This window comes from Furipterus horrens, unplaced genomic scaffold, assembly GCF_987537825.1.
Source record: "Furipterus horrens unplaced genomic scaffold, mFurHor1.1.pri manual_scaffold_3, whole genome shotgun sequence".
NCBI classification, from domain to species: domain Eukaryota; kingdom Metazoa; phylum Chordata; class Mammalia; order Chiroptera; family Furipteridae; genus Furipterus; species Furipterus horrens.
Window position 1 is genome coordinate 30,723,449 of NW_028327173.1, and position 27,974 is coordinate 30,751,422.

The 27,974-nt window shown below is 48.9% G+C and overlaps 4 protein-coding genes across 6 annotated transcripts in view; 2 read left to right on the forward strand and 2 right to left on the reverse strand.

Moving 5' to 3' along the window:
* Nucleotides 1-5,442: 5,442 nt before the first annotated feature.
* On the forward strand, nt 5,443-7,125 carry HPDL (4-hydroxyphenylpyruvate dioxygenase like). Its single transcript, XM_090271603.1, has one exon. It carries the CDS (start codon nt 5,717-5,719, stop codon nt 6,824-6,826), a length of 1,110 nt encoding a protein of 369 aa, XP_090127729.1. The 5' UTR covers nt 5,443-5,716; the 3' UTR covers nt 6,827-7,125.
* Nucleotides 7,126-7,632: 507 nt separating this feature from the next.
* On the reverse strand, nt 7,633-16,521 carry MUTYH (mutY DNA glycosylase). Of its 2 annotated transcripts, none has more exons than XM_090269347.1 (16): nt 16,360-16,521; nt 11,687-11,807; nt 10,984-11,165; nt 10,855-10,894; nt 10,661-10,734; nt 10,481-10,522; nt 10,319-10,390; nt 10,129-10,242; nt 9,950-10,047; nt 9,724-9,868; nt 9,585-9,648; nt 9,226-9,417; nt 8,986-9,122; nt 8,751-8,903; nt 8,535-8,576; nt 7,633-7,822 (listed from the first exon to the last, which is right to left on the reverse strand). In XM_090269347.1, the coding sequence occupies exons 2-16, from the start codon at nt 11,799-11,801 to the stop codon at nt 7,691-7,693; spliced, it is 1,602 nt and encodes a 533-aa protein (XP_090125473.1). In that variant the 5' UTR covers nt 11,802-11,807; nt 16,360-16,521; the 3' UTR covers nt 7,633-7,690. The 2 variants fall into 2 exon arrangements, with proteins under 2 accessions (XP_090125473.1, XP_090125472.1); XM_090269346.1 differs by having other exon boundaries at nt 10,984-11,132; nt 16,360-16,520.
* Nucleotides 16,434-20,104, forward strand: TOE1 (target of EGR1, exonuclease). Its single transcript, XM_090269350.1, has 8 exons — nt 16,434-16,668; nt 17,426-17,574; nt 17,662-17,702; nt 17,852-17,948; nt 18,062-18,220; nt 18,488-18,747; nt 18,945-19,104; nt 19,186-20,104. Exons 1-8 carry the CDS (start codon nt 16,617-16,619, stop codon nt 19,804-19,806), a joined length of 1,539 nt encoding a protein of 512 aa, XP_090125476.1. The 5' UTR covers nt 16,434-16,616; the 3' UTR covers nt 19,807-20,104.
* TESK2 (testis associated actin remodelling kinase 2) overlaps nt 20,016-27,974 on the reverse strand; it is a 113,265-nt gene continuing 105,306 nt past the window's right edge. For both annotated transcript variants that reach the window (XM_090269349.1, XM_090269348.1), the window contains 6 exons: nt 24,141-24,223; nt 23,837-23,921; nt 23,532-23,615; nt 23,197-23,283; nt 22,008-22,125; nt 20,016-21,676 (listed from right to left, as the gene is read on the reverse strand). In XM_090269349.1, coding sequence (XP_090125475.1) covers nt 20,976-21,676; nt 22,008-22,125; nt 23,197-23,283; nt 23,532-23,615; nt 23,837-23,921; nt 24,141-24,223 — 1,158 coding nt within the window. In that variant the 3' untranslated portion in view covers nt 20,016-20,975. The remainder of the gene's footprint in view (nt 21,677-22,007; nt 22,126-23,196; nt 23,284-23,531; nt 23,616-23,836; nt 23,922-24,140; nt 24,224-27,974) is intronic.

Consider the following 27,974-nt stretch of genomic DNA (forward strand, 5'->3'; position numbering starts at 1 on the left):
AGTAAGCCTGAAGCCAGGCAGGCAATTACAAGATAATTGTAGTGTCTAGGTGGTGCAGAGACAGTAAGGACCTGGACTTGAGTGGGGCAGGAGGATGAAGAAAGATGTGATGGTTTGAGAGATATGGAAATGGGCAAGGACATGCTCACTGACTAGAGGTAAAAGTTGAGGGACAACGAGGTTCAAAAATGACTCACAAGGAGGGTATAGGGTGGAAAAATAGTGATGGAAGGAGACTTGACTTGGGAAGATAAACACATAATAGAGTGTGTAGGTGATGTGTTGTGGAATTGTGCCCCCGAAACCTGTATGATTTTGTTAACCAGTATCAACCCAATAAATTCAATACAAAAGAAATAAATGACTTGCAGGTTTCTAGCTAAGACCACTGAGAGCAGCGGGACAGCTGTTGAGATAGAAACACTAGAAGAAGGGGGACAATGTTGTGTGTGTTGAATTTCAGGTTCTTACAGGGCATCTAAGTCAAGACAGCAAATAAACAGTTGAATGAAAATTCGGAAAGTGGCCCTGGCTGGTATGACTCAGTGGATTGAGTGCCGGCCAATTCAATTCCCATTCAGGACTTGTGCCTGGGCTGCAGGCCAGGTCCCCATTTGAAGGTGTGCAAGAAGCAACTGATCAATGTATCTCTTGCACTTTGATGTTTCTCTCCCTCTCTTTCTCTCTCCCTACCTCTCTCTCTAAAAATAAATAAATAAAATCTTTAAAAAATAGGAAAAGGGACATAAATATGGGGGTCATCTTCATGTAGATGGCAACCAAAGCCTAGAGCAGCACCGACATTTAAAAGTGAGAAAAATGAGATCACATAGCCAGAGGAAATACGGTGTTATGAAATCCAAGGCGAGAGCATCTCAGGAAGGGGAGAGTGGTTGACTGTATAAAGCATTTCTGAGAGGCAGAGAGATGAGATCTGAAAATTGCCGGGTGGACAACGTGAAGAGCAATAGTGATCAGACAGTGGCTCTGATAACTAAAAAGGCTGCTAAGTAACTAACATATGTGCAACCTGGATACACTGGACAAGGGGGTGATTCGTGTGCTGGGTGGGGCAGAGCAGGACAGTGCAAGATTTCATCATGCTACTCAGAATGGCATGCAATTTAAAACTTATGAATTATTTCTGGAATTTTCCACTTAATATTTTGAAACTCAGTGGACAGCAGGTAAATGAAACAGTGGGAAGTAAAACCACAGATACGGGAATGGAGGGGAGGCTGCTGCTAATACCAAGGAATGGCTCTCACTCCCCTTCTATAGCTAGAAAGAGCCCCTAAAGCACAGTAGAGGGCCCTGCCCTCGGGCTATGGAAGCAAAAATTCACCTCTTCCCTAAGAAGCTTCCAATTTAGGGAAGGATTTAATTTTTGACAATTGCCAATCAAATGCACTTGCTCTCATCTTCCAGCCTTTGGTAAGCTGTGCCCTCCATCTGGACTACTTACACCACTCCCATCCCCAACAGATAAAAGTACCCTTCACCTTGTCAATTCTTACTCAAACTTCCGGTCTCAATTTAAAAGTCCTTTCCCCAGGGAATCCTCCAGCCAATGTTAGAAGCAACAGCCTCCTCCTCATTGGCTTCCCTATTCTGCCCTTGCTCCCACAGCCTATTATCAACACAGCAGCCAGAAAGGTTCAGTAGAATTGCAGAGTCCAACCATGTCACCTCTGAGCTCAAAACCCTTCAATGGCTTCCTCGCTCACTCAGAGCTGTTAAAAGAGAAAAACAACAGGCCCAAGATGTCATCACTTGTGCTAAAAGCTCATGATACTAAACCTAGATTTAATATCTGATCTAATTGCAGTTTCACCTTACCCCAATAACATTATCTTAATCGACCGGTATGGCATTTTCTGGTCAAGCACCAGTAAGGCAATCTCCACCCCACCCCCCAACACACACATACACATAGAAAAAGAAAAAGGCCCTTCCCCTTTTTCTTTGTGCAAAGAAAAGATGCTGGTCCCAAAAAAATACTTTCTTTTCTTTTGTTAAAAGCTCTCTTGCCCCATTCTTCTTCCTATAAAAACCTTCCATTTTGCACAACTCCTCGGAGTGGCCCTTCTACTGCTAAATGAGATAGTGTCCAAATTGATTCATGAATTGCTAATAAAGACAATCAGATCTTCAAATTAAACAAATTCTATTTTAAAATGTCAAAACATAACATGCTACAAAATTTACTTTCTCTCCACTACTCTCCCCACTGCCCCACCCCTCCCATCTTCTTCCAGGTGCATGGGGCCTTTTTATCTCATACCAGCTTCCGATGCTGCCTCAGGGCCTTTACACTTGTTTCTCTTGTTCCCTCAAGTCCTTCAGGAATTAACTCAAAAGTCACCTTCTTGAAGCCTGACATCTGTTACAACATCGATGAACCTTGAAGGCATTATTCTAAGTGAAATAAGCGAGTCACAAAAAAATACTGCATGATTTCACATACATGAGTTACCTAGAATAGTCACCATCACAGAGATAGAAAGTAGGATAGTGGTTGTCAGGTGCTGGCAGGAGGGGAGAATGGGGAATTACCATTTAGTGGGTACAGTTCCAGTTGGGGAAGATGAATTCAGTGAACGGATGGCGGTGCTGGTTGCACAATACTACAAATGTACTTGGTACCGTAAACTTACAAACTGTTAACATGATAAATATTGTTATGTGTATTTTACCACATCAACAACAAAAATAGTCACCTTCATTGTGGGGTCTTCCAAGCCCCCCTTTGTAAAAATGCTAACTCCTCCGCAAGCTGGGATAGGGACAGAGTCTTGGGTAGGCAGGGCAGAGACAGAGCCAGAAAGGTCGGAGCTTCCGGGACACCCGCGGGAGAAAAGAAAGGGGAGAGAGTTTGGAAGGGGCAGGGTGTGGGAGGTGCAGAGCCAGACCCCTGAGAGTTGAGCAAAAGCTGGGGTCAGGATTTCGGAGGAGCTAGCCTTGGCAGAGAGCTGCAGGAATGATGTGGCTCCACTAGTTCGGATCCTTGGCCCCTCACAGCCCTCGCCTCCACTTCTGCTGACCTGGGCGCTGTAGAAGGCAGATGTGGCAGGAGGCCCACAGTAGCAGCGCCGCCTTGCTCCTTGCAGCCATGCGCCTCCAGTAGCGTTGTCCGGTTCCTTTCGGTCTCGACCTGCCCGCCCAACTCTCAGCATCTATACCCCCAGCAGGAAAGCAATCGCAGCCAGGCTCGGAGAACCCATCTTTGGAAAGTTCTGCAAGGTCCTGACCCCAAGAGGACAAGGGTCCTACTTTGGTCACGGCCAGACGCCAGCGGGTCTGCAGGAAGTTGAGTCTGGCCCAGAGGGAGATGAACATTCACGACCACTTCAACTTCCAGACGACCTCTTTAGAGGCCAGTCTGTGACCTGGGTAAAGATCAAGCACAGTGCCCTTGCAGGACAACCGTGCTCTTGCATCCCAGCCAAGATGGGTCAGGGGTCCTGTTTCTGCTCCCTCTAAGACTCTTGAGTGGAAACCCCTTTGGCTGGAGCAAAGGCCTGGAGGCACTCGAGCTGCTTCCTTAGGACCCTGACCATGGCAGCCTATTCTGCCCCAGCCCTCACAGAGCCCTGTTCCCAGGGCCCTTCTCCCAGAATTTACAACCAAAGCCAGGGCCCTCCCAGTGCTTTCCCAGCGCTAAGGCCTAGGGAGCAGCCCTACTGTCTGTTATTCTAGGTCGTACTACAGCCCCTCTCCTGGTGAAATGCCACACCACCTTCTGACCCCACATGGCCAGGCCATTTCACAGGCTAAAACCTAGACCTCTTGCCAGGCTGCAGCATATACTATCTCATTTATTCACAACAACCCTATGAAGTACAATACTATTATTATTGTCATTTTTACAGATGAGGAAACTAAGGCTCAGTGAAGTTAAGCAACTTGGCCCAAGTCACACAGCTAGTGAGTGTTGAAAGTAGATTTTCAAACCCAGGTCTGCTGGCTTTTGTAATCCATGTTCTCAAATTCACTGCTCTGCAGAGTAGTACCAAACTGCCTTTTGCTTTTTGCCTCCACTGATCAGCTTCTGGGTATTACCCTCCTGGTTACAGGCCTGAACACCCAGCCAGACCTGTTTTTGTTTTTGTTGTTGTTGTTTTAAAGCCCCATCCCCTAATCACATCCTTCTCCCTGTTGTCAGTGAAACTCAACTGTAAGTGATCACATCAGACTGCCTGACAAATGAGTCTCCTTTGCAAGGCCGGGGACCAAGACACCCATCCCAAATGCCTCCTGAACTTTGTTCCGTTGCTCCTTTGAGGAGTTGACTCGCATACCTCACTGCCCATTTACCCTTCTTGAAATACCCTTCTGAAGCCATTCAAGAGCACCAGCTGAAATCCCAGAAGACTCCTAATTTCCTCAATCCAGTTATCTCACACAATTCTGAATCTTAAGGCAAGAAACAACTCTCCTCCACCCCCGAAAGCTCCTTTGACCCAATACCCAGTCAGGAAGCTACAGAGAACAAGGAAGGCTTGAGTTCTAGTCCTAATAGGGTTCAGAAGGGGAGAAAGGTCACCAGTGCAGCTGTTTCTTTCAGGTTCTGAACCACCAGTTTTTTCCTCCAAATCTTGCTTGGGACAAGGGGGTAAAACATGTTGAGAGATGCAGAGCTAAGAGACAGGTTCAGCTGAGAGACTGCACAAGAGAAAGGAGATGTGTGTAGAAGACATATAGATAGGTTCTTCCTGTAATATCAATTTCTCTGAACCATTTTGGAGAGGAAATGAAAAGTATAACCTAAAACATTTTTAAGTTAAATGTTTTAAGTTAAATATCTTAAAATAGTTTTTCAACATAGTTCTTATTTTTATTTTTTAAAGATTTTATTTATTTACTTTTAGAGAGAGGGGAAGAGAGGGAGAAAGAAGAGGAGAGAAACAACTATGTGAGAGAGAAGCATTGATTGGTTGCCTCTGTATGCTTCCCGACTTGGGACGGAACAGCAACCCAGGCTTGTGCTCTGACCAGGAGTCTAACCCGGGGCATTCCACTTAGCAGGAGGAAGCCCAACCAACTGAGCCACATGGGTCAGGGCTTAAAATATTTTTTTCAGTTTTAAAACAACATTAGGACTTAATATCAAAATTATCCAGACCATGAAATTGCTTTAAAAAATAAAAATAAAATATTTCCTTGTCAGGGAGAATTTGTGCTCGTCCCCCTATTGGGGCTGATTGCCTTTGTTCTGAGGTTGGGGTATGAGAGCCCATGCCTGGCACCGAGTGAAGACAGCTATTGCGATTTCGGAAGGCCGGGAAAGGAAGCTCAGAGCCCAAGCGTATGACCCAGCCAGAGGTCCTGGGAAGGAGTAACCCTGCGTCCCCGCTGTGTTCTCCGCGATAGCCTCGGGGAGGGAGCGTGGAGAGTTTCGGCATTGGAGCCACTGGCTCCGCCCCCTCTCTCACGCCCCGCCCCGCACTGGTTCCGCGTGGCTTTCAGCGCTTTCCTCACAGACCCTGCGCTCCCGAGGCATCTCCAGGGTGGGGTGGTGCGGCAGCGAGAACCGCAAACCCCTAAGTGGTCGGTCTGTGACTTCTCCCCGGAAAAGCGCTAGTAATGCGCTCTGCGGGCAAAACTGGCTCCATGGGCTTCCGACGACAAGCTTGGGACCGAGATTCCTGAAGTCCGGAACGCTAGGTGAGCGTGCCCAAGGAAAGGACAGTCCGCGGTCACCAACCAGAACGCCATGGCCGCGCCCGCCCGCCGTCTGTGCCATATCGCCTTCCACGTGCCCGCGGGGCAGCCCCTTGCCCAGGATCTGCAGCACCTCTTCGGCTTCCAGCCCTTGGCGGAGCGGGAGGCAAACGGCTGGCGGCAGCTGGCGCTGCGCAGCGGCGACGCGGTCTTTTTGGTGAATGAGGGCGCGGGAACCCGGGACCCACTCTATGGCCTGGACCCGTGCCACGCCGTGCCCAGCGCCACCAACCTGTGCTTTGATGTGGCAGACGCGGGCGTAGCCGCTCGGGCACTAGAGGCGCGAGGCTGCCGAGTGCTGGTGCCCCCTGTTAGCGTACGGGATGCTCAGGGTGCTGCTACCTACAGCGTGGTCAGCTCACCGGTCGGCAACCTCAGCCTAACGCTGCTAGAACGCGCCCACTACCGCGGACCCTTCCTGCCCGGCTTCCGGCCCCTGTCCTCAGAAATCTGCCGAGGCTGGATCAGCCACGTGGACCACCTGACCCTGGCCTGTTCCCGCGGCAGCTCCTCCACACTGATGCGCTGGTTCCACGACTGTTTCGGCTTTTATCACCTGCCACTGAGCCCAGGTGAGGATCCAGAGGTGGGTCTCGAGGTGACATCAGGGTCTGGACGAGGGGGTCTGAGGCTCACTGCCCTGCAGACACCCCCATGCAGCACTGTCCCCACCCTGGTGCTGGCCGAGTCCCTGCCAGGGGCCACCTGGGGCCAGGACCAGGTGGAGCAGTTCCTGGCCCAGCACAAAGGACCAGGCCTGCAGCACGTGGGGCTGTACACACCAAACATCATGGAAGCCACGGAAAAGGTGACCTTGGCTGGGGGCCGGCTCCTGACTCCTCCTGAGGCCTACTACCAGCAGCCAGGCAAAGAAAGTCAGATCCTAGCTGCAGGGCATGAGCCCAGCCGGCTGGCCCAACTGGGAATCCTGCTAGATGGCGATAAAGGCAAGTTTTTGCTTCAGATCTTTACCAAATCACTCTTTGCAGAGGACACCTTCTTCCTGGAGCTGATTCAGAGGCAGGGGGCTACAGGCTTTGGCCAGGGCAACATCCGGGCCCTGTGGCAGTCTGTGGAGGAGCAAACTGCCATTGGGATGTAGGAAGCCTGATAGGAGCCCGCAGCCACCTGTCCTGGAGGTGTAAGGAATCCAGCAGAGGGCCTCCTGGAACGCAGCAACACCTAGAGGCCCAGAGGGGAAGGCTCTGTCCCTAGGGGCCAGGTGTGGCCGCCATTTCATAAGTACCTGCCAGAAGCTGAATCTCTCACTGTGGTCCAGAGACTGGCTTGTTTCTAACTAAATGTTTCTTACATAGTATATATCTAATACATATGGAAGATATAAAGAATTAATGAGTGTAATTCCTTTAGGAAGTAGAATATAACCAATACTTTTTGAGACTTTTGTGTCCTCTGATTCCATTTCCCTATACCCACTCCTACTTTTAGTATTATTAACCCCTTGCTTTCCTGTACTGTTGCACTACATATGTAATGTATCCCTAAATAAATTCTTATCTGAGGTAAGAATTTAAAATACAAATTTCCCCTGGCACTTCCCTTCTCCCGAAGCAGCAGTCACAGCAGGGGGAGGGGCTTGGTCAGGGCTGAGCCAAACCACCTGTTCTAGGGCCATACCACCCACTGCTCCAGAATTAGCCAGACCTGGAATGAGGGTGTGGGGTATCAGCCACTGACAGGGGCTCCCTGCAGCTGCCTTCTCCCTCCCTCCTGGGGGCCAGGGGAGGTCAGACTACTCTGGACAGAACACCCCCCTCTATCTGCCCAGCACTGACTGGGAGCTCAGCCAGTGGAAGCCAGGACCAAGCAGGACTTTACCACTTTCTGGGACCCTCAGACGTGAGGAGAAAGAGGGCTGGGGAGAGGATGGGAAGTCTCCAAAACAACTACAAAAATAAGTACTTTATTAAACAGGATTCTCAAGGGGTGGGGGCTTCCGGAGGTATCACTGGGCCACACTGTTGAGTGTAGGTGCATCTGTGCAGATGTTGGGCTGAAAGAAACTATCCAGGACTTGCTGGCCTGGGCTGGGCTTTTTCCGGCTAGATGGAGTAGACATCCGGGATCTTTTGGAACCCTGTTCAGAAGCCAAAAAAAGACACTGAGGGGACAGCAAAGGACAGTCTCCTTTCACCCCCACCCCCACTCCACTGATCTAGCTCAGACTATCCTGAATGTAGTAAAGCTTCCAACCTATCTCCAGGATTTGCCTCTTCGGTCAACTCTCTAAAAGGCAGTCAGAGGTAATCTTCCTCAAATATAAATCTGAGTCCTCTTGCTACCTAAAATGCTTCAGTGGCCTGGTGTTCACAGCCCTGCTGATTGCTCCAGCTAAACCAAATGCTCCGAGTTCCTCATACACTGCATTGTGCCCACCATTACTTAGACGACTCTTGGGCCTGGAAGACTGTCCTTATTGCTGATTCCCTTCCCAAACCTGGAGAAGATGATTCATTTCTAGGACCCAGATTACCAGCCACTTCTTCCAAGCAGCCTTTCCTTGATCCTTGCCTCTTAAGACAGAACTGAGAGCTCTCCTCCTCCGTCTCACAAAATCTAACACAAACATTTCACCCACCTAACATTACTATCTCCATCATTTGTTCTTGTCCCCTCTGCACCTGAACCCCAGACTAACTATAGGGTCTTCAGGTCAAGAACTATTCCTCTCCCCCTAGTGAAACCTGGAGTGGACAATGTTCACCAAACATGTATCGCCTGACTCAATGAAAACCTGTGGATTTCAGGCTTAGGGAGAGAGATGGCTGGGTGAGGGCCAGAGGACTCACCTTGCAGGTCCCTGGCTGCTGGCCCTCATATACACGGAACACCTAGCCAAGACGAGAGGGAGAAAGTGCAAGGCTGGCATTTTCCCCCCAAGAGCCAGAACCCTCTGTTTTGTCCTCAACTTTATGCCCCAGCACTTTTAATATATGCTTTTTTTTCTGTTTCCACAGTAATAGGCTCATGCAGAACATGTAGGAAAGACAACAAAGAGAGAGTGCCTTTTTCATGGCGGTGGAGACAGCAGCAGTGTGAAACTCTTCCCGGGTCAGCCAGCGAGCGCCAGGTGGTGTGACTGTCACCGGGGCCTGCCCTTCCAGGGCCAGACCGTATACTTGATAGGTCAGCTTGATATGGGAGAAGGTGTGCACCACCTGGGGGAGGACCATGGGGCTGAAACAGGTCTGTGGATGTGGCTGAAAAGCCATCATTCTTGGCCCCTCACTGCTCACTCACCTGCCCAAGGTGCCGCAGGCGGGTGGCTCGGAGGGGCCCAGCCCAACTCTGCAGTTCCCGTAGCAGGGCCTTGCGCTGATGCTGCGCTGAGGGCTCCACAGTCACAGATGGGAACTCCCACAGCCCTGCCAGCAGACCTGAGACAGAGGTCAGCAGTTGTGGGGTAGGCCTTAGCTGTTGACTCCTCCATTTCTCCCCTTTTGCTCATGCCACTGTCCTCCACCCCCAGGATTCAGGTACCTGAACTGGGCCTCTGCACCAGCAGAATTCGGGCACCCCCAGGGGCCCTGGGCTGCTCCAGAACACAGGTGGCAGAGTATTCCTCCCTGGGGGGCCGGCGGCTGGCCTTTCTAGGAAAGTTGGCCACTCCCAGGGTCTGGTCCCAGGGCTCTGTAGGAGGTGCGCACAGCTGGCACTTTCCATTGTTGGGAGCTGGGAACAGAGATTCCCCAAGCCCTACTCAGGCCAGGTGGGCTTAGATGAGAGCAGGCCTTGGCCCAGCTCTGCAGAACGTTACTCTGGTTGTAGGATGAACAGGAATGAGGCTTCCACAGGTCTTGACAGTGCAGGGAGGGGCTGGGGCTAGGGCAGGTACTCACCACACTCCTCCACGTCAGGACTGCCTGGCAGGCTCTGTGAGGCTAGAAGCTGCTCCCGCTCCACCTGAGAGGCATAGAGAAAGATGTCAGGGGACAGAGGTCACTCCTAGGACCCTACAACCCCTTCCCGACAGCTCACCCTCTGGTGTGCCCGGCACAGGCTCTGCACAGGGCACTGGCTGCAAAGCGGGTGCTGCGGGGTGCACACTGTGGCCCCCAGTTCCATTGCTGCTTGGTTGAAGTCTCCTGGCCTGGCTGGATCTACCAGCTGCTGGGCTAGGCTCCTACCAGAGGGGAACATTTCTGTGAGCCAAAGACCCTTTGGTGGCACCCTTCCCAATATCCCACATTACCCAGTACCCTACCAGAGCTGCTGGGAAACAAGGGTACTGCTGGGATCAGCACCAATGACTCGGACACGGCATAGCACCCGTACTACATTCCCGTCCACCACACCGGTCACCTGGCACAGAGGAGTCTAGGAGTCAGCCTGGGCTGGAAGGAAAGTGGGCATGCACAAAATGGGGGTGGGTTATGTGCTCACCTGGCCAAAGGCAATGGAAGCAATGGCTCCAGCTGTGTACCGCCCCACACCAGGCAAGAGCCGCTGCAAGGTCTCTGCTGTACGTGGCACATGGCCCCCTAGCTCCTCTACCACCTGATTGGGGTGGGAAGGTTCAAGGTTAGGAGACACCTGAGGCACGGGGGATCCCACCCTCCCTGCCACCCCTTACCTTCCGGGCTCCCTCCTGCAGCCTCCGGCCTCGAGAGTAGTACCCCAGACCAGCCCAGAGCTGGTTCACCTCCTGTGGGTGGGGTCAGAGGTTAGAGGTCAAAGAGGTCAGCAGTCAGTCCTCTGTTGTCCCCAGTTCCCCCTACCTTAGGGTGGGTCTCACCTCCAGGGAAGCACCGGCCAGATCCTGCAGTGTTGGCCACTTCTATAGCCAAAAGGTAGGCAAAAATAGATGAAGCCAAGGGTGAGGGAGGTAGAAGAAGCCTTCTTTACCCCAACTCCAAAGGACAGGCTCTCATCTGGGGTCTAGCCCATGACCTTCCCCTTCCTCCCCTGAAGTCACCTGCATCCATCTGGTATAATAGTCGATCACCGTGGCAACCTGGGTCTGCTGCAGCATGACCTCTGAGACCCACACTGGGGGAGAGGGGTTGGCATGAGGGCACTGGTGACCTGCCTGCTCCTAGCCCATATCCCCTGACCCCAGACCCGAGGGCATTCAGGCAAAGCAGCTCCGCTCTCAGGAGACGTACTCACCAGCATATGCCCGCCTGTTCAGGTCCTGCTCACTGTCTGCCTGCCAATGAAATCCCAGATGGGGAGTTAGTGGGGAAGGGGGCTGGGCATAGCCTCCCACCCCACTGTCCCTATCCCTCGTCTGCCTACCCGCCTTCTCCAGGGTAGGTCCCGCTTCTCTCGGTCATACCAGCTCAGCAGGCTCTCCCGGAAGACTGTGATCTCAGCTGTATCTCCGAACAGATGGTACGGGCAGACAGAGGCCTGCAGTACCACCTCCCTTTGCCGCCTGGCCAGGCCTGCTGGGGCCTCAGGAAACTCAGGAGTTGTCCCTGCACAGGTTGTGCACCAGGGACCTGGGGCACTGCAGCCTAGTTGCAGTCTGTTCCCAATTAGAGCTTCCACAACCCCCAACCCCTTGCTTAATCCTCGGACCTGGAGTCAGACCAGAATTCTCTAGCTGTGTGTAGCCTTAGCCAAGTTTCTAGTTTTAATTTTCCCAGAGTGGTACTGCTGGCACCTTTGTCTCTGGGTCAGAATGAAAATCCAACAGTTTTAGCCAGGCATAACATACCTGTGCAGGGCTTTCCCATTTAAAAAATATTTTCAGGCTGATAAACTCATTTGATCCCACAAAAGCCACATGAGGAAGAAAATGCACAGACTACTGCTCCATGTACTGGCAAGGAAGCAGCTATTCAGAGCAATTATCCCAAAGTCACATAGCAAAGTCAGAATTGGATCTGTAATTAGTCCCTTAATGCCTTGATATATATATATATATACCATGCTCCCTTCCTCGCCTGAAACTACTTCCTTTCACGGCCAATGAAACCAGCCCCAAGCTCCTCACCATCAGGGACAAAGGCCTTGGCCTGGATGCTGCTGAGAGCATGTTTCTCCCTTCTCTCCTGGCTGGATGCCTGCTTCCTGCGAGGATTTGCCATAGCTGTTCGTGACTTCTTCATGATGGCCTAGAACACAAAGGCCCAGCCCAAGTAGTCAGTCAAAATTAGGCTCAATCTTGGGACCCTGCAGGGGGTGGAGTAAATTGAAGCGTGTAGAGATTAAGCAATTTGTCCATTCAAACCCAAAATGTTTGCTTCTAGAACCTACACTCTTGCACTCTGCTATACTGCACTCCCTGCTGAGCCTCTGGTTCAAACACTCTCCTCTAACTTTTGACATCATCACCTCATTTTCATCAAAAGAACTTGCTTCCTTCTTGAGAAAAAGAAATGAATGTACAAACTTAACTCCATCTGCACTCTCCTATGAAGAAATGGTCTCTGCCTAAATTGTCTAAGCTCAAGGTCCTGCTCCTCCAATCCCCTCTCCTCCCTTTCATAGCCAAACTTTCTTTACCAAACTCACTTATTTCCATAATTCATTCTACAATCTATTCTCCATAGAGTAAAGCAATCTTTTAAGATATGATCATGTCACTTTCTTACCTAAAATGCAAAAGCTTCCCATTAGTTCACTGAACAAATATTTATTAAGTGCCTAATACACTGGAGAACACAATTTTCGTTGAGTTAGATCTGACACTTGTTTTTGACTAACTTTTGGCATCTGAATCCAAAAATGACCCCAGTTTTTCTCTATCACATCAACTTTTCAAGGTAAAGAATACCCTCCCTTTGTCCCAAAAATCATACAAAATGTACATGCAAAGGAAAATAAAGAAAAAATTACTTGAATATACTGTTTATTTAGTTATTTTATTCTTATAAAGGCTATATATTGTTACTGTAAGTCAAATTGTGTACAAGTAGAAAGTTCTGCTACCAAACATACATATTAAGGTATTTTATCTTTTTAAACAACAGGCTAGGAAATGCCAAAATGAGATACTTGAAACAATCTCCTTCAGTTGGCAAAGCTTTAACAAATTGGCTCATGAGACCCAGTTTTATGTGCAGAGGTGGGAATATAATGTTCTTCCTGTCAACAAGTGGCTCATGTAGAATGTTTGGATCACCAGGTTTGAGGTCAGATCTTGGAGGCCAATTCGACTCCACCCATTGCTTCTCACGAGCTCTGCTGTCCCACATACACAGAAAACAGGGATACTTGGTGTATCTGCGTTGCTGACCAAGAAGGAAGCAGGCCATTTTAAGGTCAACACAGATGATCCAATTGTGCTTGTGATATTTTAACACATCAATGACTTTCTTTATGTCTTCATATTCTTCACGAAAACAAACTGAATGGGCAGTTGGGACTGCACCAAATAAATTGCCATTGTGGAGGAGGACACACTTCAAGCTCTGCTTTGTGCTATTCATGAACAGTCGCCATTCAGTTGCGTTATAGATTGGAATTCCCAATTCCTCCATTAAACCATGTATGTTATGGCAAGACACAAAGCCACTGTCACTTCAATAGTACTGCAGAAATGCACTTTCTCTTGATCGAAAGTAGATATCTTCATTCCCTTTTCAAGCAAGTTTTTCTCGGGCAGTCTTTATTTTTTTTCTTTTTTAAAGTATTTTTATTGATTGATTTTGAGAGAGAGAGAGAGAGAGAAGAAAACATTGATTTGTTATTTCACTTATTTATGCCTTCATTAGTTAATTCTTGTATGTGCTGTGACTGGGGATTGAACCCACAATCATGGCATATTGGTTCAATGTTCTAACCAACTGAGCTACTCGGCCAGGGCTCTCATGCAGTCTTGATGCTAGGAGTTCGAAGCCTTTTTGGATAGTCCCAAATCTCGTGCCAAATCATTCAATTCATGCTGATCAAACCCCTTACGAACTGAGTCATCTTCAATTTCAAAATCTTCGTCGTTGCTGTCACTTAGTTCTTCACCATACTCCTGTTTTTCAAAAGAGGGCGGTTCAATGAAAACTGGCATTGGGATTTCAGCTGAATGAGGCACTGGGCGTGTAGCTGATGGAAGACTAGGATTCTCTATTTTACATTTATTTTTCTTGTTATAGCCTGACGTTTTCACTATACAAAAGTAACAGTCATTTGAGTGATCTCTGGGTTCTCACAAAACCATAGGTATACCAAATGGCAATTTATCATGTGTTCCTTTCATCCACATCTGTAAACTCTCAACACACTGCTTGTACACCTTGTGAGGGACCCAAGACTCATCTTGATCACCAAGTTTTACTTTAAAATATGCAAAATAGGCTTGCCTGACAAATGCGCTGATGTTTGTCCTTTGACTGGGAATGGCGAAACTGCCACAGATATAACAAAACGAATCAGGGTTGTTTAGGCACTTATGACGAGAAATAGCAGAGGCAGACATGATGTGAAGGAAAGGAAATAAGTATGTATGTAAATAAAAAAATAAATTCTGCTAATTCCTTGTATACAGACAAGAACTCAGACTACTCTTTGGAATGATTCACTACATAGAGCGGCACACAACCTCTTACCACACTGTCTCATGTGTAACTGAATAGCCTAGATAAGTATGAACCTGTCGCTGGTCTCCAAGGTTGTCCCCCACTCCTCCCCACTCGAGGGAGGCTTGCCCTCAGCCAATAGGAGAGCACTGGAGCTTCCCTCGATACAGCTTAGAGTGGTCACATTAAGATAAGCTGTAAGAAAAAACTTGATGTGATAGAAGAAAACTAACTGCAGTTTTGAAATCAGCATGCCCATTTAAGTCTAAAACAGCTGAAAATTTGAACTCAACGGGAATTATATTAAAAATTATTCCCCTGTGTTATGTGTCAAGCAGTTTTAGGTACTTGAATGCTTTGCTAAATAAAACATCAAGGATTCCTGCCTTCACAGGGTTTATGAGTATATTTTAATGGGAGCAGACAATAAATAAGAAAAAGAATGACAGTGACCAGAGGAGATGGGGGAGGGGAATAAGGGGGGAAAGAAGGGGAAGGGTCTAGTCAAGGAACAAGTATAAATAACCCATGGACATGGACAACAGGGGGGGTATTGACTGTGGGAACGGGGTGGGTGGTGGAGGGGCAAGGCAGGGGAAAGCAATGGGGGAAAATTGGGACAACTGTGAAAGAACTAAAAAAAGGCAAAAAAAATACATAAGTAAATTATATAGGATGTTAGGTGATAAGGACTAGCATAAAGAGAAAAAGTAGAGCAGGTGAAGAGGATAAGAAATGGGTAGGGGGTAGTGTTGCAATTTTAAAGAATGTGGTCATGGTGGGCCTTATTAAAGTGATATCTGACCAATGACTTAAAGCAGTTGAAGAAGTTAGCCATGTGGATATCTGTGGGAAAGGCATACTAAGGAGCCAGTGTAAAAGCCTTAAGGAGGGTGCCTGGTGTGTTTGTAGAATAAGGAAGCTAGTGTGGTTAGAATAGAATGAGGAGGTGAAGAGTAGGAAATAAGGTTAGAGAGGTAAAGAAGGTGGGGTGGGGCGGGATGGGGGTGGGGGGACACAGCATCACAAAGTAGCTTGTAGGCCACTGGAGGACTTTGGATGTCATACCCATTGCTCTTAGAAGCCAATCCTCTTAATGTAGCCTTGCAGGCTCCAGGGCCCCATCTGCCTCATCACCTAGATCACTATGTTCCAGCCATGTTTGCCTGAAATAGATGCTTCAGTCTGCCAAGTGTCTGTCCACCAGGAGGCCTCGCCCAATCCATTTCCTCTGTTTGGACAATTCTTCTCCAGTGCTTTACCTAACATCTACTCATTCTTCAGATCTTTTTTTTTCTTCTGCAGGTCTTGACTTAAATACCCAAATCAGGTCCCTCTAGTCTTACCCTCTTGTGTGCTTCTCCACTGTTGCTATTACACCAGTTGCAATTTGACATTTGAGTCGATCTATGTCTGCTTCCCCAACTTGACTGTAAAACTCCATGAGAGCAAGTACTGAATCTCTTCTGTCGTGTCCCATGAGCTAAGCACAGTGCCAGGTAAATTGTACACAATAAATACTTGTTAAATAAATGGGATGGGGGGGGTTCCCTATTTTTAGCATGGGAGAAATCCAAACAATTTTGAATAACGATGAAAAGGACTCAGTAGAGAGAAAGGTTGAAAATGAACGAGAAATAGTGAATAACCAAGAAAAAAGGGTTGACAGTCCTTGGTGGAAAATGGAGCTCTTGGGAAAGGGCTGGTCTCTGGTAGGGACACGGCCCTCTAGGTGGCAGGAGTCAAGTTCAATCACCCTCGAGGTCAACTTACCTCCAAGTTGCTTACAATTTATGCCCTCCTCATAGCCTCTGCTGCTGGAGCCTTAATTCAAGTCCTTATCATCACTTGCCTGGATTATTTAAAAAGCTTTCCTGCTAGTGGATTGATCTCATTCCTCGGCTCGTGCCCACCTCCACGCGTTTTTCTCTTCCTGGTATGCAGTGAGCTCCATCCTTCCAGGGAACTTGCCCTTTCCCAGAATATTCATCTTTCCCCTACATTCATCTCTGCCAAACTCCTAAGTGTGCTTTAAGCTTAGCTCCGACAGCGCCACCTCCTCTTGGGACACTCACCTCTACCCGGGAGCCCTGCCCCTGAAGACAGCCTAAATCTCAACCCCACGCTCCCCCTGAGCTATTCAAAGAGATACCTCCCGCGCAACGGTTCCAGGGGGCGTGGCTCCGACCAATCCCGCAGCGAGCTGGAACGCGTTAGCCAATAGGCTCCCAGAACGCTGCGAACGCACTTCTCCGCCCCAGCCCCGGGAGGTCCGAACCGAAATCCAACCCCGCAGCGACTTGCGGAGGTGAGGATCTGCCTCAACTCCGGACTGAGTAAATCGCGCCGGGAGACAAAGCGGAAGTCTCGCGCACCCACAGATTACTCCGGAGAGGGACGCGCGGTGTCATGGCCGCCGGCAGTGACGATGGCGCAGCCTCAGCTCAAGTGGCTTCTGACGGTGAGTGGCTTTTCAGGGGCCGTCATAAAAGTCTCTGCGCTCCGGAAGAGGGGAAGGCCTCGGGCTTAGAGTTCTAGTAACCGATCTCAAGTTTCAGAGGACCAGCTTCTTCCTTCTGAACCAGTCACGAGAAGACTACAAGTCCCGGTGTGCACCGCGGCTCGGGCTGCCGAAGCCTGGAGTGTTGGGAGAATAGTCAGGATATATCGGGGCATGTCGGGAGTTGTAGTCTGGAGTTCATTACTCTGTTAAGTGGGGCGAGTTGGGAGTTGTGGTCCAAAGAAGTGGGACGTATTGGAAGCCCGGGTTGTGGGGCATTCTTTATCAGGCTCTGGGGCATACAAACTACTGCGACTTGTGGCTGCTAGGGCACCTTGGGAACAGTAGTATGGAACCTGATGAGATGTTAAAAAAGCTGAACTCCTCGAGCCGTAACAAATGGTCCCTGCAGAACATGGGAAAAACGAACCTCACAGATCATCTAGTCAAAACTTTGTCTTCTACATATACTGATGCTAAGGGAGATTTTCCCCAAAATCTCACATAAGCCACTGGGAAGACATAGGCTTTCGGTCCCCAAATTCAGAGCACCGTTCACTCCAAGGCCTGTGTGTAGAGCATGCTGAGAACAAAGGCTTGAGGGGAAAGCTGCTGTTACTTGCCATCATAGAAAAAGCCCCCAAACCATGACCTAGCTTGGTATTTTTTCCCGCGGCCCTTGCCTGAGCATTAACATCCATGGTCCTGTTGTTTTCATCCCCAGGTGGTATCAGCAAAAGCTCAAAATCTCTAGAGGAGCTAGCAATCCATGTTCCTGTGGTGGATGTGCAAAGTGACAACTTTAAGGAGATGTGGCCATCCCTTCTGTTGGCCATAAAGACAGCTAGCTTTGTGGCTGTGGACACGGTGAGGGTTCAGGGATGGGGAGGGCAGGTGGTTGTGAAAGTGCTGGTGCTGCGGACCTAACTCAGTTCTCCCTTTACCCACCCATAGGAACTGAGTGGGCTTGGGGACAGGAAGAGTTTGCTGAATCAGTAAGTATAGCCATGATCTCTTTGGTTCCAGCCTTGCCCAGGGGAATCGGGGGTAGACCTTAAGCCTGGAGTGGAGATCACATCCTGGGTGGTTTGGGTCCTTCATGAGGGGAATCCTAGCTACAGCCACCCCCAAACCCAACTCCAAGGTGCATTGAGGAACGTTACAAGGCCGTGTGTCATGCTGCCAGGACTCGTTCTATCCTCTCCTTGGGTCTCGCCTGCTTCAAACAGCAGCCAGACAAGGTATGGGCTGATTTCACCCCCTTCCCAGGTTTGTGGCTGGGAGGAGAAGGAAGGTTGAGATCCTGGGGAACATCATGTGTGAGGTTTTGATGTAGCAGACCTTTCTCTCCCAGGGTGAACACTCATACCTGACCCAGGTGTTCAATCTGACCCTGCTGTGTATGGAAGAGTATGTCATAGAACCGAAGTCTGTGCAGTTTCTGGTACAGCATGGCTTCAACTTCAACAGGCAGTATGCCCAGGGTATCCCATACCACAAGGGCAATGACAAGGTAGGTCTCCAGCCTTGAGACTCCCCTTTCTGTGACTTCATTTTCTTCCTACTTTTGGCTGGATGCATGGGGAGGATCTGCTTCTTATGGCAAATAGGGAATCACTAGTGACAGGGTTGGAGAAACAAGACTAATACATGGGTGAATAGCTTTGGGCTGGGTGAGGAGGGAGAACTTTCCAGGTAGGGGAGCTTGGAATAAATATCCTGTAAAAGAGGCTCCCTGTGGGACTCTGTCCTTCCCGATGACCCCTTTCTTTCCACCCAGGGTGATGAGAGCCAGAGCCAATCAGTGAGGACACTGTTCCTGGAGCTAATCCGGGCCCGCCGGCCCCTGATACTGCACAATGGTCTTATAGACTTGGTATTCCTGTACCAGAATTTCTATGCACACCTACCTGAAAGCTTGGGAACCTTCACTGCTGACTTGTGTGAAATGTTCCCAGCTGGCATTTATGACACCAAATATGCTGCTGAGTTTCATGCCCGCTTTGTCGCCTCCTACCTAGAATATGCCTTCAGGAAATGGTGAGGGACTGGTTGAGGGAAAGGGGTGGGGCCTGGTATAAACCTATTTCATTCATTTAAGATATTTATTGGGCGCTTACCATGTGCCAGGCACCGTTTTAGGTGCTGAGGATTCAGCAGTGAACAAAACAGACAAAAACCCCTGTTCTCACAGAGCTTATATGCTAGTGGACCAATGCCCTCTTGTGCTGTTGCAGTGAGCGGGAAAACGGGAAGCAACGGGCAGCTGGCAGCCCACACCTTATCCTGGAGTTCTGCAACTATCCTTCTAGCATGAGGGCCCATATAGACTACCGCTGCTGTATGCCCCCTGCAGCCCACTGTCCACGTTCCACCAGCATCTGTGATAAGTTCTCGGTGAGAACACCCACCCATTTCCTGGGGGAGTGGAGGTTCTGGTACCTGGAACCCCTCTCTAAGCCTCTTTCCTACATCTAGGCCTATGGCTGGTGCCCCCTGGGATCCCAGTGTCCTCAGTCCCACGATATTGACCTCATCATTGACACCGACGAAACCGCCATGGAGGACAAGCGACGACGGCGACGACGGAAGGAAAAGCGGCGGAGGGCCTTGTTGGGCCTGTCTGGGAAACAGACCTCTGGGGGAGCTGAGGACGGTCCTCCCGCTAAGCAGACCTGTGGGGAAGGCCTCAAGACTGAGGAAATTGAGCAGGAGTTGGCTGAGGATGAGAGTAGCAACCAGCCTGTCTCTGAGCAAGATCACAAAAATGACCTGGAGGTGGGACTTGAAGGACCAAGGCCTGAAACAGCTGACATGGCTACCTTAGGAGCACCAGGGAGTCTAGCGAGTCCTAACCCAGTGCCTGGGGATGGACTGCATCGGGCAGGTTTTGATGCCTTTATGACAGGTTACATAATGGCCTATGTGTCAGTGAGCCAAGGAGCCCGGCCCTGTAGCTCTGGACCCTGGCTATCTGAATGCCACAACAAGGTATACCTGAGTGGCAAAGCTGTACCCCTCACGGTGGCCAAGAGCCAGTTCTCCCGTTCCTCCAAAGCCCACAACCAGAAGATGAAGCTAGCTTGGGGCAGTAGCTGACCTAACTTCTACCCCGCACTCAGAGCCCAAGAAGAGAGAGCTGAGGGTAGAACAGAGGGGCCTGGGTGTCTTTTGCCTGTGAATGTTCTACTCCCATCTACTACAGAGTTGGGGAACAGGGGGCTCCTGACAGAGATACTGCTACATTTCTCCTGGACCTTCTTTACCCCAGGCTGAGGAACAATGGTACAAGTAAGAAGGCTGACCAGCACCTGTAACGCCAACTTTATTTTTAAGTCTGAAAGTGTCTTGGGAAAGTTTTACCAAAAAAAATCAGCAGAAACAAGTTATGAAAATATTTGACCAGCTTCATCTTTGGTTATTTCTTATTGCGGCTCTATAAGGACAGACTGTTCCCATAACTCCAGCCACAGAGGGTAGGGAAGAAAATCAGTCCACGTATAAACCGTTTAACCAATTGGGTATATCACATGTTGACAAAGACAAAGACCAGGCCCTAGGGCCTACAAAACCAGCCCCACTCCCAACCACAAGGTTGAAAGTCATAGGGCAAAACATTAAGACTCCTTCATAAATATGAACATAGATTAATCAACTGGAAAAGATCTTTGAATAGGTTAGCTAAGAGCCATAACCACCACGCTGCCTTGCCCTCTCCTTGCATAGAAATGTAGTGACATGGTCTGACCATGTAAGTGCAAACAGCAATGATTCAAGTGTCTTAGACATACTGGCAAGAAGCACCCCAGTCTTCAGGTCTGAGAAATAGTCATGCCCTTTACGTCCCCCTGGTCGGCTCCAGGTTGGCTCCAGGTTCCATCCAGTAGCTTATATGCCCCAGAAAAGGGCAAGAGACAGGTCTGGGGTGGAAGAAGAACCTGGGGTAATAGCTGCCTGCCAGCTCAAACTAGAACTAGGAGTCTTCTGGTCCTGTCTGCAGAAGTGCACTGGGGGTCAGGTGGGAGCCAGAGCTCCTTGCTGGATTTCAGAGGCTTGGTGTCAGCTGGTGGCCCTAACTAGAAAGGCCTCTCACTGCTGCCTCCCCTCTCACACACAGCCACTGGGCACTGGGATCCCCATAGTTAAGCCTGGCTTGGCCTAGCCTGCCTGTTCTGTGGGCTCCAGGGAAGAGTCAAGGCTTGCACCAAGGGGGGCCTGTGGCTTCAGCTGAAGGTCCATCCCCAAGGTGAAATAGGGATTAACTCCTCTCACCCATCCTGCTCTCCCTGGGTTTTCAGACCAATGCCTGAGACAGAGAAGGGGACAGGAGCCAAGCCTCTTGGCCTTTCTTCTTCCACCTCCATCTCCTCAAAGGTATCTGCAAGGCATGGAGTGACCCGAGGCCTGGGCCCAAAACCATTTTCTTCCTGGGGAGTGGAGCAGTCCATGGCTTCATGGGCTGGAGCAGCTGGTAGGGCAGATGCTCGGAATGGCGGGATCTCTCTTACTTTGTACTTGAGACTACTGAGACGTGGTGGGGGCCCATCAGACAGTGATTCCTCTCGACCTACAAATGGGCAGGCCTCTCGATGCAAGAACTCTGGTGAACCAGGCAAGGAACGCCACCGGCGAGCAGGTGGGGCCATGGGATCCTGCCAATCAGCCACAGGTGCATCCAGGTCAAATACAAGGGAGATAACAGACTTGCTGGGCAAGTCAAAGAACTTGATCTTGCCACCCTTGAGGTCCTGGCGAGCACTGAAAGGGTTGATTTTGGGCGTGCGGGCAGCACCATCTCGTGGCCGGTAGTAGGGGTCCAATACATTCACTGTACGTGGGGGCTTATGGGAGAAGATGTCTGACTGGCTTCGAGACAGCCAGATAGTTCGTCTTGGGCGTGGGGCCTTGGGAGGAATCTTGTCATCTAGTGAGCTCAGTCTCTTCACCCCAGGTCCTTTCTCCAAGAGTCCTAAAGAATAGTACATCAAGTTGGGGTTACTTTCACTGGTCACACCAATAGAAGCAGTACACAAACTGTTGTGGGTTTTTGGGGGGGTTTGTTTTTTACTTGAGAAAATAAAGTAGGTACTGTAGTCTTCATTTCACCAGTGAGAAAACAGACTCAAAGAAGAGAGGCAATATGCCAAGTCACAACTCTTGGAGTTTAGTACTTTTTCTGTTGTCCCCTGGTCCCTGCACCTTTTGGACATGGAATCCTGCAGTCACAGCCCGAGAGGGGAAGGCCCCACAACCTAATTTCCTCCCTTGGGGTCAGATTGGACACTGGTCTAATCTCTTACCCTTGGCTGTGGACTGCAGCTTCCTGTCCCTCTCCAGCTCTTCCTCCTGAAGGCGGCTCAGAATTTCCTCCAGGGTCTCCCCAATCTCCACAAAGGGTGGGCGCAGTTTGGGGTCCATCTGTAGTCCACAGCAGCCATTAGCCCTGCCCTCCTACCTTCCACCCCAAGGGTAGCATTTTAGTCTGTTTCTAGTATCTTTTAAGACTCCTGTGCAACTAAGAGATCTCTTCTGAAGGCCACAGACCATGAGGTAATTCCCAAAGCTAAGGGGAGAGGCTATGTTGTCTCGTACCCTCCCCTATCTCAGCACCCCTTCTGTGTCTTACCCTCTTGTTTGGCACAGACCTTCCAAAAGGATTTGTTCTATTCTTTCTTGAGTCCTGCTGCTAATGTGTTTTTCTTTTTCTTTTTTTCTTTTTGAAGTATATTTTATTGATTACGTTGTTACAGTAGTTCCATTTTTCCCCCCTTTGTTCCCCTCTGCCCAGTACCCCCCCCTTCCCTCCAGCAATCCCACCCCTCTTAGTTCATGTCCATGGGTCGTGCATATAAGTTCTTTGGCTTCACCCTTTCCTATATTATTCTTAACTTCCCCCGTGTCTATTTTGTACCTACCAATTATGCTTCTTAATCCCTGCACCACTTCCCCATTTCTCCCCTTCCCCCTCCCAGCTGGTAACCCTCCAAATGATCCCCATACCTATGATTCTGTTCCTGTTCTGGTTTGCTTAGTTGGATTTTGTTTTTATTTTTTAGATTCAGTTGTTGATAGTTGTGAGTTGCTAATGTGTTTCTTGAAACTACCTCGACAAAGCCCAGCTACTCCTTGGTCAGAACAGGTACGTCCAGCCCCGGAGCTGTATAAAATGAAAGCTAGCAAGAGCCTTTTCCATCAGCCTTAGGACCAGCTGGATTCACAGTAACTAAAACCTGACCAGAGTTCCATCAACATCTAAAGCAAGGTGTAGGTCTATCCTGCAGGCTAAGGATCAGATATCTCAAAGCTATTTTCCTTTCCTTGGTCCAGAGCTCTGGAGAGTCTGGCAGGCCCAGAGGAGGGGGCATCGGCACTGTCATTAATCAGTGAAAATGAGGCCCCTCATGAAGCTAATTAAGCAGCCTCTCTCAACAGTCCTGACCAGGTGAACCCAGCCCCTGACCAAAGCCAGAAGCAGGTGGAGACACTCACATTACAGCAGTTGAAGGTAAGCTGCAAAAAGTCTGGGGGACAGTCTCCCACCATGTGCTGGAAAGCGTCATAGTCCAGCCCGAAATTCTGTGGATGGGTATGGTAGGGAGGGAACAGGGGATATGGGTAGACAGGTTATTAATCCCTCCATCCATCCTGGCCTGCTCAGAAGGAGAGGCTGGGAATTGCCCTCTAGAAACAGCCACACAGACTAAGTTCCAGCAACTCCACCCCAAGAACAAAAGAGTTCCACAGTCTCAAAGGCAGCCCCACACCCACCCCCCCACTCCCCCACCCCACTGCCAGGGGCACTGATCCCCATGCCTGCAGCTCACCTCTGTGCGGGGCAGATAGTCCGGATCAGCCTGGATGCGGGCGATGATCTCACAGAGGATGATACCATAAGAGAACACGTCCGCCTGGTGGGTAGTAAGACCTCAATTTCCCTCTCAATGGGGCAAGAGGGGGGTTTTCTGCACCTCATGTCCACCAGCACAGGCTTGGGCCCTACTGCCCATATTTCATTCAATTCATTCACTGGGTAGCTGCCAGGTACCAGCCCTGCTCCTGTTTGTAGATTCTCACTCTGAACATCAAGGGTGATCCTGGGCACTGCTAAGCCTTGGTTCCCCAGACTCACCTTCTCATTGTAGGGCTCATCTCGGAGAACTTCAGGTGCCATCCAGAAGGGTGAGCCCACCACAGCCAGCTTCTCTCTGCCCATGCTATGGGGTAAGATTATAGGAAAAATAAGCTTGATACTGGCCGGTGCAATGGGATACCTGAATATTGGAAATTCCTCCCCGAGGATGGGCAGACTAGGATTGACCAAATTAGGGAGCTGAGGTTGAGCTGTGACCAAGTCCTGGCCTCTGGGGAGGAAACTGAAGTTTTTGTTTTGCCTTAGTCCCTTCTGTAACCCCAGCACCCATTGGGCTACCCACCTGACATCAGGAATCTTCTCAGCCAGGCCAAAGTCAGCTACCACTGCAGAGTAACCATTCTCATCCCTCTTAATCAGGCAGTTCTAGGGTTCCCAAAGAAGAAGACAATGTGGCTCAGAAGTAGGGACCAGTCTGCTGTAAAGTTACCACCACCCCTCCCTGCCAGAGGCAACCTTGCTCCTTGAAACTACTCAGGCTGACCCCGGTGGTCAGACTGCAGGCTCTGACTGCCATGTGAGATGAGTTAGGGCTAGGTCTTGGGTGCTCCAAGCACAAATATGTATCTTTGCTTTCTATGTGCTAGGCATGGTTTTAAGTGCCAGAGATACCTCAATGAAAAAAAAAATTCTTGTCCTCTTAGAGCTAACAAGCTAGTAGAAGAAGACAGACTATCAGGCCCCTGGCCTCCCTTCCTCTTTTCCTCAGTGTGGAGACCAGGCCTGACCTTGCCAAGAAATGTAAGCACAGGACAAGCACCCAAGGCTACACTAACTTGCGCTACCTGCAGGATCACAAATCTCTGGTATTAAAAGTCTATGATGGGGCTCTAACCAACTGGCCTACCTCCCCACCTGCTCCCCGCTGCCCCTGGTGCCTCTGTGCACACATCGCCCAGACTTGTCACAGATGTGCTTGCCTGTGAAGCCTGAACAGGCTCTTTGAGCCCTTGCCTTTGATTATACTGTTCCCTTCCATTTGGAATGTTCTCCCAATCCTCCTGTTCACCTCAGAAAATTTTGTGTTTTAAGGCAAACCACCTTTCTAGCGCTGTCCTCTCCAGCTCTCACCTTTGTGTCTGTCTCATCTCAGCTCCTTCAGCTCCTCCTCTCTGCCACTTCCTCTTAAGGTCTAGCAGGCTATCACCTTCTCAGGAGCTAGCTCTGGTTCCTCATAGTATTCAAATCACCAGAGAGGCTAGGGTCATGCTCACTGAAAAAATGCTACTGTCTCCAGAGAAAGGATGAACCCAAACAGCTTGTAAATAAATACAAAGCAGCAATGAACTCTCCCCAAATAGCTGCATTCAGAATAGTCCTACACCACTCTGGCTCAGGAGGCACCCTGCTCTGCTTCCTTCCAGAGGCAGCATAGAGCAGGGATCCTTGGCTCCCAGGGACATTTCTGGGGCAGCAAGGCCCTATGTGACCCAGAGCAGCCCTTCTTGCCAGCCTTGGCATCCAGTTGCTAAGGCATTGCCAAGTCACCCCCTGCTTAGATCACATTAGGTACAAATCAGTCCCTTACTCTGGCCTTGACGTGATCACACTATTCTCTTTCCCTGAACTAGAATAAGCTTGTGATTTCATCACATCCTCTTCTACCCTGGGTCCCAAGTAGTCGTGCATCGTCTCTGGCTTTCAAGCAGGACTGTCTTTGTGCTTATCCTGGTGTTAGCCCTCCCATCAGTCCTGCTGGCTCAGCATCCTCCAGCTCCTTGACTTTGAATTGTCTGTGGGGCCCTAGGCCAGCTTGACTATTAGACAGCTGAAGCCCAGGTTATAGGGCACTGGCCTATGAGGCAGTAGTGGCTCAGATCTGTCACCTATTTTTCTCCCCTCTTCCTCCTATTTTATTAATAACTCAGGCTCCTGTCTCCAAGGTGCAGTCTAAAATACTATTTACTATTTGCTCTATAATCCCTCAGAAACAATCTTGTTGAATTCAGCTTGGGAGCAGCAAGTAAGGAGCATGGCCACAGTGCACTGCCTTGCCAAAGCTGTTCAATTTCTGCTCCATCTTCACGTTCATGGAGACCAGTTTATTCATTGCAAATCACCCATTCAGAAGTAAGTGACTTCACAGTGGCTTCTCTGAGTGGCGGAGAAATGGCTGAGGCAGAATGACCAGAGCCCCACAACACAAGGCAAGGTGGCATCTACCTCTGATCCGGAGTGTGACCACTGCTCCAATTGAAGCTTCTCCACAGCCAATAACTGGGCATTAAAGCCCAAGACAAAGATGGGCTACTGAAAACCTAAAGGGCCAAACTTTAGGAGACTGTATCTACGTGATAAGGAAAATGGGGAGGAACCCTGACCAGAATTAGCCCCTGTAGGGTTTTCCGACAAACTGCTGAGCCTGCCCTTAACAGGGCCCAGGCTGCTGAAGTTTGTCTGGCAGCACTTGCTGTTTTTACTTCCTTATCTCTCATTCATTCTTCACTGGCTTCTGCCATGGAGGGTCCCGATGAGTTCCATGGCATTAAGCTCAATAGCCAGAATTAGTGCTTACATTACTTGATCATCTGCTGTTAACATTGCTGATTACTTCTATCAGTGTTTTTAGATATCATTCAGGAACTGTATTAATACTAGGCATGAGGAGAATAATCTGTCGTGGTCCTGGAGCTAACAGTAGCTTTTAAAAGCCAGTTAGAGGCTATTCCCATTCCTTTTTGATTCTTCTTTCCTGGTTTTTATGACAACTACAATTCTGGATTTCCTTCTCTATCTGGCTACTCTGCAGACTCCAGTGCATGCTCTTCTTCCCATCCTAGAGGAATGATGCTCTCAGGATTCTGTCTTAGGCCTACAGCTCTTATGGCACTTTGGTGGAAGCTATTCCACATTTCTTTTCTACTTACCACCTTCATGCCAATGACTCCCAAATATATAGATATATATCCTAAGCCCTGACGTTGATCCTCAAGCTGCAGATTTACACAGTCCATCTATTTCTGGACATCTGCTAGATTACTCATATTGAACTTCATACATGCAAACGTGAACTTAACTTTTTCTCCCCAAAGCTAAAATTCTAGCTGAATTTTTATCTAAACTGGTACTGCCATTTTCCATCCAGTTTGCTAAACTAAAAACCTGGGATTTATCCTAGATTTTTAATCCTACTCCAACTAATTTTAGCTTCTAAATGTGTTTTAAATCAGTCCCTTCCTCTTCATGCTTACTTCTGTTGCCCTAGTTCATGTCGTTTCTCCCCTGAATATTGCAGTCCTCTTCTAACTGTTCCCTGTGGCTTGGTCCAGTCTTGATCTCCACAGTCCACCTTCCTCACTCCTGTCAGCATGATCTTTGTAAAATGCAAAGCTAACTGTGACTCCCCTGTGTAAAAGCCAGCAATAACACTGTATGATTCCATTTATATGAAATGCCCAGAATAAGCAAATCCACAGAAACTAAAAATAAATTAGTGTTTGCCAAGGGCTAAAGGGAGCGGGGAGAATAGAATAAGGGTTTTTGTTTGTTTGTTTGTTTGGAGTGATGAAAAGTTCTGAAATTAAATAGTGGTGATAGTTGAATATACTAAAAACCACTGAAATGTATATTTTGAGAGGGTGAATTTTATTTTATGTGAAAGCATATCTAAAAAAAGCTGTTACTTTAAAAAAGCAACAATGGTTCATTTCCTATCTATAAGATAAATTCCAAGTCAGAGAGTATAATACGATCAGACTCTTCTCTTTTCAACTCTTATCCTTACTGCTTCAGCCTGACAGTCTACACATCATACTATTTATGCCTTGAGGCCTTTGTTCATGCAATTCCCATCATCTGGTCTGGTCTGGATTATTACCCCTGTCTCCCAACACACACAATACTTACTGAGTAGAATTCAATTTTCAAGATTCAGCTTGGGCATCATCTCTTCCAAGAAAGAAATTTTCTCAATAACCCTCAGGTCGAGTTAAATATCCTTTTTCAAAACATCCTATGCATTCTCTTCTCTCTAATCTTAGCATTTGCCATATTATAATGAAAGTATCTGTACCTTCCTATAGCTATAGTCTGTAAACTATACACTATAAGCTTTAGGAAAGCAGGGATATCTTAAGAGGAAGGTGGCCTAGAAAATATTTCCTAGCCCCCTGGCTAA